Source organism: Haliotis rubra, unplaced genomic scaffold (genome assembly GCF_003918875.1).
Source record: "Haliotis rubra isolate DU_JTF1 unplaced genomic scaffold, ASM391887v1 Scf189, whole genome shotgun sequence".
Classification (NCBI taxonomy): domain Eukaryota; kingdom Metazoa; phylum Mollusca; class Gastropoda; order Lepetellida; family Haliotidae; genus Haliotis; species Haliotis rubra.
In genome coordinates, this window is record NW_025765880.1 from 899,823 (window position 1) to 910,023 (window position 10,201).

The window sequence follows — 10,201 nt, forward strand, 5'->3', positions numbered from 1 at the left end:
TTGGATCTGCTGTGAAATCCAAAGTGTCTCCAGCGGGGAGGTTGGGAGGGCTTCTTGTCATGAGTCAAGATAAGTATAAAAATATCAATTTTACTTGAAAAATTACATATTTTTTCTTATCCTGACTCATGACCTTTTGCTTATAGAATCCGACGAGATTGGTGGTGGGTCAAGCCACTTCGTGGATTCATCAGCTGTCCTTAGATACGTCCTATATCCCCCCATGGGAACTGCAAAACGACATTTCCGTGATCCTATTCTTCCAACTTCCGTTATAACTCGGGGGGACCACTTTCTTGTCCTACTTCAGTCTCAGACAAGTTGAATCATGTTGATTCATGTGGCTACAGATAAACTAGTATCTTCTTATTACTAGATATCTCAAAACAACCCACTGATTACGATAAGATCTTCATCATAAATGAGTTGCGACCACTTCATGTACAGGTAAGATCTTTACCCGTATAGGATCTTTAATCACTCATGCTAGCCTGTCCTAGACTGTGCGCATGGACTTTCAAACTACATGTAATAGTTTTTCCTTAGTAAAAGTTATCAACAAGTCAACATGATAAAGGGTGAGATTTTCCAACTCAGCAGCCTTTGAGGAACCGTTAGTTGCTGTGCTACAACGAGAGGCCCAAATTGGTGAATGCCTGAGACGTCTTCAGTGGTTATGTCTCAGATGTAGTGGTTGACAAACACTGTGTCCGACTTCCAAAAGCAATCCCTCCATAATTGCTGGTATAGAGCAATTTCCGCACAGAGCCAGTGCTGACGCCAGTGCTCTGACTTCGTGTGGGTTGGAAGCTCTAGGAGGTTCTAGTCCTGCTGCTTTATAGGCTCTCAATATGACGGCTCTCATCCAGAACAATATGGTCGTTCTTGAGACTTCTGCTGATGTCTCTGTTGATAATGGGATGAACAGGCGCTTGAATTTTTGTCTCCTTGTCTCAGTCTTTTAAAGATATATCTTCAGGGCTATGACCGGGCTATATCCTCTGGGCCGAGGATTGAAGATAGCGCTGGTACGTGGAACTGTCTATCTGGCTGACCAGGTAGTTGGTTCTTGGCAATGAAGTCCCATCTAAGTCAAAGATGAACTGCAGCATGTTGCCCCGTGTCGAATCTGGTTCGACCAAAGTCCAGCGCATGTATCTCTGATTTTGAGCTGCCGTGGCTAGCGCAAGCAGGAACAGAGTCTTCTGTGTCAGCAATCGAGGGTAGTCTGGTCTAGAGGTTCGTAGGCATCACTCGTAAGATGACTTAGAATTACATTCAGTTCCCAGGCCAGAGATCTGAACTTCTTTTGCTGGTCCTCCAGTTTAAAAGATCTCATCAGAGCAAGTAATTCTGGTACTTTCGTCAACTTGATGCCTGTTTTTATGGTAATCACTGTACTGATGGCGACAAGGTATGTAGATAATGTCGAACCTTTCAGATGTCTGGTCTGTCTAAGATGACACAGATAATCCGCCACTTGAGGATGAGTAGTTTTCATCGCAGTGAAGCCTTTCCGCCTTGCATAAGTCCCAAACTTCAGCCATTTGTCATCATACAGGTTACGAGTAGATCTGCGTAACGCTAGCATTACTGCCTTGGCTGCCCTGGCGGAGTATCCTCTTTTCTTCAAACATGTTTTGATACGGTCCAGCACGTGTAGCTGGAACGCTGTCAGGTTCCCGTGGACTTGCTTGGTGTGTGGATGTATGAGTAGGTTCAGCCAATCTGGTAACTTGATTGCTGGACTTCTGAGATTTTCTATTAGGTCTAGGAGCCATACTCTCGCTGGCCAGTATGGTGCGACCAAAGTCAGTTGTAGTGCCTGTGTCTGTTTGATCTTCAACAGTACTTCTGGAAGTAATATCGGGGGTGGAAATGCGTGAGCGTTTAGTCCTTCCCAAGATATGCTCAGTGCATCTGTTGCCCAGGCTTGAGGATCTGGAACTGGTGAGACAAACGTCTGTAGTTTTTTGTTGAACCTCGTGGCAAACAGGTCTATGCAAGGGGATCCTATTTCCCTTATAATGAGCCGGAACGTTTCTGGATGGAGCATCCATTCCGTAGGTGACGGGTGCAGTGGTCAGGAGAGAGCGTCTGCAAGTACGTTCTTGGCTCCGGGTATGTGACACGCCTTTATCCAGATGTTTGCTTCCTCCGTGATGTGGACCAACTGGAATGTGAGCTGTAGCAGGCTTGGAGACCTTGTGGATCCTTGCCGATGTATGGAGAATGCCACTGTAGAGTTGTCCGTGTGGACCATTAGCATTTTGTTGTTCAGCGAGCTCGACCATGGTTGTAAGGCGTTGATCATGGCTTTCATCTCCAGCAGATTGATGTGAAGATGCTGCTCTATTTTGGACCACCTTCCTGATGCAACTTGATTGTTGTCTACGTAGAGATGTGTGTCGAAGGCCGGCTCTTGTAAATAGGTCCCTCCGCAAACGTTCGACCTGTGCGTCCCCCACAGTAGATACCTCTTGAGGTTGTCTGGCAGCAAGATAGGGTCGACGCTGTCTAGATGTTTTGTCAGGAACCGTTGCAGCGGTCTTAGTTGTAACCTTCTTATCCGAGTCAAGTCCTGCGCGGAGGTTAGTAGACCGAGTACTGACTGACTGACTGACTGAGTTTGGTTTTACACCGCTTTTAGCAATATTCCAGCAACATCACGGCGGGGGACACCAGAAATGGGCAGTAGACCGAGTAGAACTTGCCATGATCGTAGTGTTAATGGAGAGATGACTGCTGGTGGAATCATGGCTTGTATCTTGACCCAACGATCTTCTGGGAAGACAATACGATTCTGTGTTGTGATAAACCTTATCCCCAGAAATTGCAGATCTTGTTTTGGTTCCAACTCTGACTTCATAAGGTTCACCAGCCATCCTAGTTGAGTGAGCAACTTGATCGTGAAGTTCAGTTGTAGTCTGAGTTGACTGGCATCTTGGTGAACCTGAATTCCGTCGTCCATGTAGAAGGCATTGCGTAGACCTCGATGATGTAGATATGCGACTATAGGCTTGGTTACTCGTGTGAATAGCCCGCGGAGCTGAAGATATTCCAAACGGTAGGACGTTCCATTGGAAGTGCTGCCCTCTGAATAGGAATCGTAGATACTTTTTTGATTCCGGATGTATGAGGATGTGTAGATACGCATCCTGCAGGTCTATGCTGGCCATGTAATCTGCTGGACGGACGAGTAGTCTGAGTTGAGGTAGGTGGATCATTCTGAACCTCTCTGGTTTCAGTAGATAGTATTTGTTGAATTTGCGCATGTTGTAGCTCAGTCTGAACTTCTCCATGGCGTTCTTCTTGGGTACTAGAAAAATTGGGGAATAGAAGCCTGGAGTGAGATGATGCTGATCTATTATCTCTACGCCTCCTTTATAAGTAGTGAGTGGATGGCCTCTTGTAGTTTGTCTGCCTGTTCCTCTGCATAGTCGAGACCATCAGGCGTATTCCCCAATTTTTCCAGTACCTTTGTAGACGATCCACCCACTGTCGACTCATTTAACAGGAACGGCTGGGCGGAAGACTCCAGTTGTTCGGGAACCTTGATATCAACGTCCTAGTTCCTCCGGATCCTCTGGGAGTCGCGCCTCTCCTGAGTTTCCTCTGTAATTTCGGATGGGCGATGGAAAGATCCTTTGCCGCCTCTGAAGCTGTGGTACTTTCTCCTTTGCCTTCTGTATGCCGGAATATTTGGACTTGTTGTTATACTTTTACTGGGCGGCGACTGATGACGTTGGCTAGATTGTCTATGGATTTTATCATCATCACTTCTCTAGAGTCGCATGTGAAGCTTCCTCAGCTGCATCGCTCTATTTGTCCTCCAAATATAGTAGGCACCTCCCATGGAGCTCTCAGTAGCGGGTTGGGTGAATCTATCACTCCATGAACAGGATGCAAGTAGCCCTTGTTCATGCAGGGTAAAGTGAGACCTGCAGATACAGATGCCAGATGGTCTGATAAAAGTATTGGTCCTTCTTCTGTGTTATGATGGCCGAATATATTATTCTATCCCTCTTCCTAACTTGAGTTCTGGAATTTATTGATCAATGCTTCATTGATGGCTCTGGACCTGGCCAACCCAAAAGAAGGATCTCCTTGTAGCAGTATCCAGTTGAGGATAACTTTGTATCTTCCACTTTATACATCTTGTTTCCCTGGGAGTCGCTGACTAACTTTTATGTTATCATCCCATTCAAAGGCTTTGTAAATGGATCCATATGATGTAAGGGGAATCTCTTCACATTAAATGATGGCAGATGCTGACTCTGGTACTTGGATGCTTTCACAAAGCTGTCGCGTAGGTTAGAGGGTACCTTGGGATATAGGTTCAATCGGAGGGATAGTGATGGAGTCAAAGTCGCTACTTACGCATCATATATAAGTGTAGACATCATCTTTATCCTTAGAAGGAGACTCAAATTTCAAAACCGCTAAGTAATCCCAGCTGTAACCTCTAGGTCTGGGAAGACTAAGTCTGTTTGCTGATCCAAAATCTCCTGATTTTAGTGCTAGGCCTCGCGACTCATCCATCTGCAAACCTGTATCCCTTCTCGAACCTTCATCATTCTTCAGCTTAACCTCTATCTGAAGATTCCTCCCTATGCTAATGTCTATCTTGAGAGTGCTCTCTTTCGCCGAACCTCGAACTGTAGATTCATCTCTTCGCTAACCTCTGTGATGTGAGCTATCCCTTCCTACCGAGCGCTCTGTAAGCTAGATGTATCCTTAGCGAACTTCTGTGATGTGAGCCTTCTCTTTGCGAACCTCTCTGTCTCTGATGAGTGACTTTGCGAACATCTGTGAGAGATATGAGATCTCGATCTAGAGCGGACTGATCAAACAGCTGGCCTGCTGTGACCGCTGCAGGGGACGATCTAGTAGAAGCTCCATTGAGTCAGTGATCTCATAGGTACTTCTCGTCGGGTAGAAGTAACAGGGGGTCATCAAAACGTCTACTTCATGTGGAGGTAATATCTCTCGCTCTTCGAAGGATTTCTCTGCGTTGACTTACTAGGCCGTGGTAGATTTACCCTCCGATCTGCTAACAGATGCTTTCTTCTGCAATGTAGAAGAAGATTTATCTTAGCCTTTATCTTAGCCTAAGTCGGCAGTCAACTCACTAAACATAGCTTCCAGTATTAAGAACTTCAGCAGTAGCAAGCAACATACAGTTTGATCTCTTTCTATCAGCCCACGACTCCCTCGCATCGCAATCCATGGCAAATCTATAGCAGATTAAAATTGCAGATTTGCCCACCAATAAAGTACAACTGAAGAACACTAAACATAGCACACTGCAGTATTAAGAAACAAAGTTCATAGCGATCAAACCATTGATCTATCATGGCCAGTTATTGCCATCCATATGGGTAAACATGGGTAAACGCTTCTGCACATCTGTATAGATTATGACTACAATAGACCAGTACAAACTACATTTTGGCAAAAAAACGTAACATTGTTTGTCTGTGTTGCTCTTTCTGATGAAACATGTCACCTAATGAAAAAACCCATCCAATGTTTATCACAAATACTGAACATGAACAAGGGAGATAACTCCGGCAATCTTAACACAAATTGACCATTGTCACACAAGAGGTTACCAGTCAAGTCCAGCCATAAACACCAACACTGCTACAACTCATTTGTTTAGAAGAGTCAGATTTACTGTAAAACATTCAGATGTCATACGCTGAATATCAAAACCATCTGCTGCTGCTACCACTGCTTACCAGATTTGCAAGAGCTCTAGATCCAGAGTATATGGAGGTGACAAACAGCATCATTCCTGGCAGCCATACTGCAATATCCTGCCTGAAACACAGTCACACAAACATGACAGCCAGCAGTGATTGTAGCCAGCTTAACAACTATACAATATATTGTGCATCAACAGAACTGTCAGCATAAGAGTCATGTAAGTCAGGAATACTATGGGAGGCAAATGATAAGGCTTTTGTATTTCTAGTGTTTCCCATCTCATACCGACCATGAATTTCCATCCTGATGTGAGATAATACAAGGTTATTTATCTCCATTTTCCCAGTCACCGTGGACATTTATGCAGTGAATTAAAATAATATTTGGTTACCCTTGCACCACTCATAAAGATCTACTATGTCACGGTATCTCATGTCATTTACAGAGTTTCTAAGAATACCTGCACCTCCCTACCTCCTGACTGTGGACAGCAGAGTCTCCAGATGGCCGGTGACCATGAGGATCTGCATATGTGTACCTACCTCCTGACTGTGGACAGTAGAGTCTCCAGATGGCCGGTGACCATGAGGATCTGCATATGTGTACCTACCTCCTGACTGTGGACAGCAGAGTCTCCAGATGGCGGGGTGAGGATCCATATGTGTACCTACCTCCTGATCTGCATAGAGTCTCCAGTGGCGGTGACCATGAGACCTGACCATATGTGTCCTACCCTGACTGTGGACAGCAGAGTCTCCAGATGGCCGGTGACCATGAGGATCTGCATATGTGTACCTACCTCCTGACTGTGGACAGCAGAGTCTCCAGATGGCCGGTGACCATGAGGATCTGCATATGTGTACCTACCTCCTGACTGTGGACAGCAGAGTCTCCAGATGGCCGGTGACCATGAGGATCTGCATATGTGTACCTACCTCCTCAGCTGACTGTGAGGACATATGTGTACCTACCTCCTGAGTCTCCAGATGGCCGGTGACCATGAGGATCTGCATATGTGTACCTACCTCCTGACTGTGGACAGCAGAGTCTCCAGATGGCCGGTGACCATGAGGATCTGCATATGTGTACCTACCTCCTGACTGTGGACAGCAGAGTCTCCAGATGGCCGGTGACCATGAGGATCTGCATATGTGTACCTACCTCCTGACTGTGGACAGCAGAGTCTCCAGATGGCCGGTGACCATGAGGATCTGCATATGTGTACCTACCTCCTGACTGTGGACAGCAGAGTCTCCAGATGGCCGGTGACCATGAGGATCTGCATATGTGTACCTACCTCCTGACTGTGGACAGCAGAGTCTCCAGATGGCCGGCCCAGTTGTGATTCCTTTAGTTACTGGTACAATGTGTACCCATTGCTGCTGTCCCCACCATAATATTGCTGGAATGTTGCTAAAAGCGACATAAAACAATACTCACTCACTATAATCAAAACTCAAATAAATTACAAATCGATCATATCAGGGGTTTATTCCTCATGAAACTTTACCACACGGTGCAACTGAACTGATACAGTGGTCACCAAACCACTTGTGGCTGCCCTAGAGTAGACGTGAGTCACCCATGCTTGTCACAAGAGGAGATTAATAGGACCAGGTGGTCATCTAGCATATTTGGTTGAAGCCTGTTGTAGATCGATAGGAAGAAACAACAGCCCTGGAACAACCTTATCAATCCATCAACATATACCTAGAACATGCTGAAACTCAACTCACTTTGTTCACGAAGTTTGTCGCAACAAACAGGAAACAAAAGAAGAGAATAAGCTGGAACGGCTGCTTTGGTGTTGTTGTTTCTGGCAACATGGCGGGGGAAGTTGCTAGGAACGTCTACATCTTCAGTGTTCCTGATTCATCAAGTATCCAGAAATAACTGCGAAAAATGTGGATTAGTTACCATTATAACCTATGTCAAGATTTAAGTGTCAGGTCACATTTAAGGAGTCTTTCATTTTAGTCCAAACCGATTTTATAACATTTTGTAGACCTGTCAGTCAAATTCTGCACTTATTGCAAATAATTAAAAATATTGTAACAGGAAAGAATCATATCTATTAACTTTCATCCCAAAATTTACATTTAAACACACTATTTTTGCTCTTGAGACTTCATCTACGGTAGAAGGATAGTACAGCTTGCCAGATATGATAAACATCCCGAAGATCGCTTGTGTTTACAATAGAATAAACCAAAAATAAACAATGCAGTAGAAATCATTTTAACAATTGATTTGGTTTTAAATTACAAAGTTAATGGGTTTTTTCATCCTGTTCCTCACGGCGTCACACGTTTAGTAAAGTTGCCCCTACTACTGACATACTAAGTATGCTATAATACTTCATCAACGTCCTTGGAACGACTTTAGTTAATGCACATATTAAACAATGTAATATGAACCGTGTTCGATCAGATGAGATGATTCATTTGGAAAATATGACATGTTGGGATATTTTTCTCCAGTAAACAGAACAAACAAGCAACGTTTACTAAAAATTGGTGGTGTTTATGAAAATCACCAATGCTAGCTGAAAATGAAACCCCTGAAATATTACGGAACAGGTTTAGAACATCAGATAATGTGGTAGATGCTTCGTGGCTTCCATCTTGTGGAGATCCGGAAGTGCTATTTATAGAGCGGGGTTTCCCCGATAGGTAGCGCTACCGTCCCCTAGTCATTTCACGCTGAATGCGATTGCGCCAGCTTGGAACCAGTGAGCTCTAGACTACTAGTATTTAAGATATTCCTGTTGGAACGAATGGGTTTATTCGGCAACGTATTTTGTTTCTGTTATTTTGTTTGTTTTATGTAAGAGATATTTAGCATTTATAACAGCAGTGATGGACGTAGAATGAAAACAGACTGTACATTTATAACAGCAGTGATGGACGTAGAGTGAAAACAGACTGTACATTTATAACAGCAGTGATGGACGTAGAATGAAAACAGACTGTACATTTATAACAGCAGTGATGGACGTAGAATGAAAACAGACTGTACATTTATAACAGCAGTGATGGACGTAGAATGAAAACAGACTGTACATTTATAACAGCAGTGATGGACGTAGAATGAAAACAGACTGTACATTTAATTGTGTAATATTGCCCAGTACGCTATCGTAAAAACAGTACTCACAGGCCGTTAGTAGGATTATGATTCAATACGATTTTAAAACTTCATACGAAGTTCACATAATTTCATGCGCTCAAAATATTTTTGTTGTAAAATGCCAATTTGGAGGTAACTGACAGTACATATCTTATACGAAGTTATGATTTATGACGTCACAATAAATACCAGTAATGACGACAGTTCTAAGCGTGTATCAATATTCATTACTGATAATGTCTACATGTGTACCTTTGCATGTGTGCGTGTGTGTATTTCAACTTATCCTAGTAATCTGTAATATATCACACTTCAGACACAATGTAGTCCCAAACACTTGATGTATCGTATCTGAATTCCACTGCATCGCACGGCATGCATGGTGTGCTTGAGACAAATAGTTCAGACAGAACATTATGCGCTAAAGTACTGTCGGAAATAGAAAAAAACCCTTTTTTCACATTCATGTCCACAATTTATGCAATTAATATGTGAAAGTGTGAAATATCTGTTGAACAAAGTTCAGCCTAACTACAGTCTCAGTGGTAGGGACATAGGAAACGTCACAAAAGGACTTTACTGAGGAGAGATTAGTGCAGAAATGAGCAATGCGAGTCCAAAGCGACAAATTGGGAACAGACCATGGCTTTATGCAGATTAATGTGCGCTGATATTGTATTACAAAAGACAATTTTTAAATGCCCATTTTGCAGCTAGACTTAGCTTCATTATAAACGATAGCTGACGTAAAAAATTATAACTTTAATACTGAAATTATTAAGGATGTAGCTACCATGGAGTCTCACTATCACTATAAGAACAAACAGGTAGGAGTGGTCGTCTCAAAAGCAAAACCAGGACGGGCGTCGCAGGCTGTGGATGGGGTCGGGCGGGTGAACAGAGATATCAGTTAAGACAAGATAATCCTTTAGGGGAATTAAATTGGGGAAACAAACGGTATGTCATACAATTTACAAATAATATCGAGTCTTGTAGATCTTCGGATGGTCATGTCACTTACACATTTTGAGACATTTAATACGATGGCTGATTTAAGCTTTGCTATGGGTATCATACTCTTTTACATATCTCAACATAAACTTTATGAAAACCCACATAAAATGTCAAACAATAGATGAAACATATTCAACACATATGAAAAAGCATAAAATATCTTTGAGATGATCCCTTGCGCCTGAAGGCAGCAAGTGCATTTCATGCCAGAGGAATCGACGATCCGTCGTCATACCTGGCTGAGCGACCTAATTGCCATCTATAGACTGATCTATTGTTTTCAGCGGCTATTCGTATTTTTTCTAAGTATTGCCCGATTTTACGAGTAAACATACTTTTCTAGATA

The 10,201-nt window shown here is 43.3% G+C and overlaps 1 protein-coding gene across 1 annotated transcript in view; it reads right to left on the minus strand.

Annotated features, from left to right (window-relative positions):
- Positions 1 to 6,997, minus strand: part of LOC124274203 (transmembrane protein 241-like) — a 29,411-nt gene extending 22,414 nt beyond the window's left edge. The window contains exons 1-5 of the mRNA XM_046709509.1: positions 6,942 to 6,997; positions 6,738 to 6,812; positions 6,452 to 6,629; positions 6,384 to 6,391; positions 5,745 to 5,826 (exon numbers count right to left, since the gene is read on the minus strand). Coding sequence (XP_046565465.1) covers positions 5,745 to 5,826; positions 6,384 to 6,391; positions 6,452 to 6,629; positions 6,738 to 6,812; positions 6,942 to 6,997 — 399 coding nt within the window. The remainder of the gene's footprint in view (positions 1 to 5,744; positions 5,827 to 6,383; positions 6,392 to 6,451; positions 6,630 to 6,737; positions 6,813 to 6,941) is intronic.
- Positions 6,998 to 10,201: the final 3,204 nt, after the last annotated feature.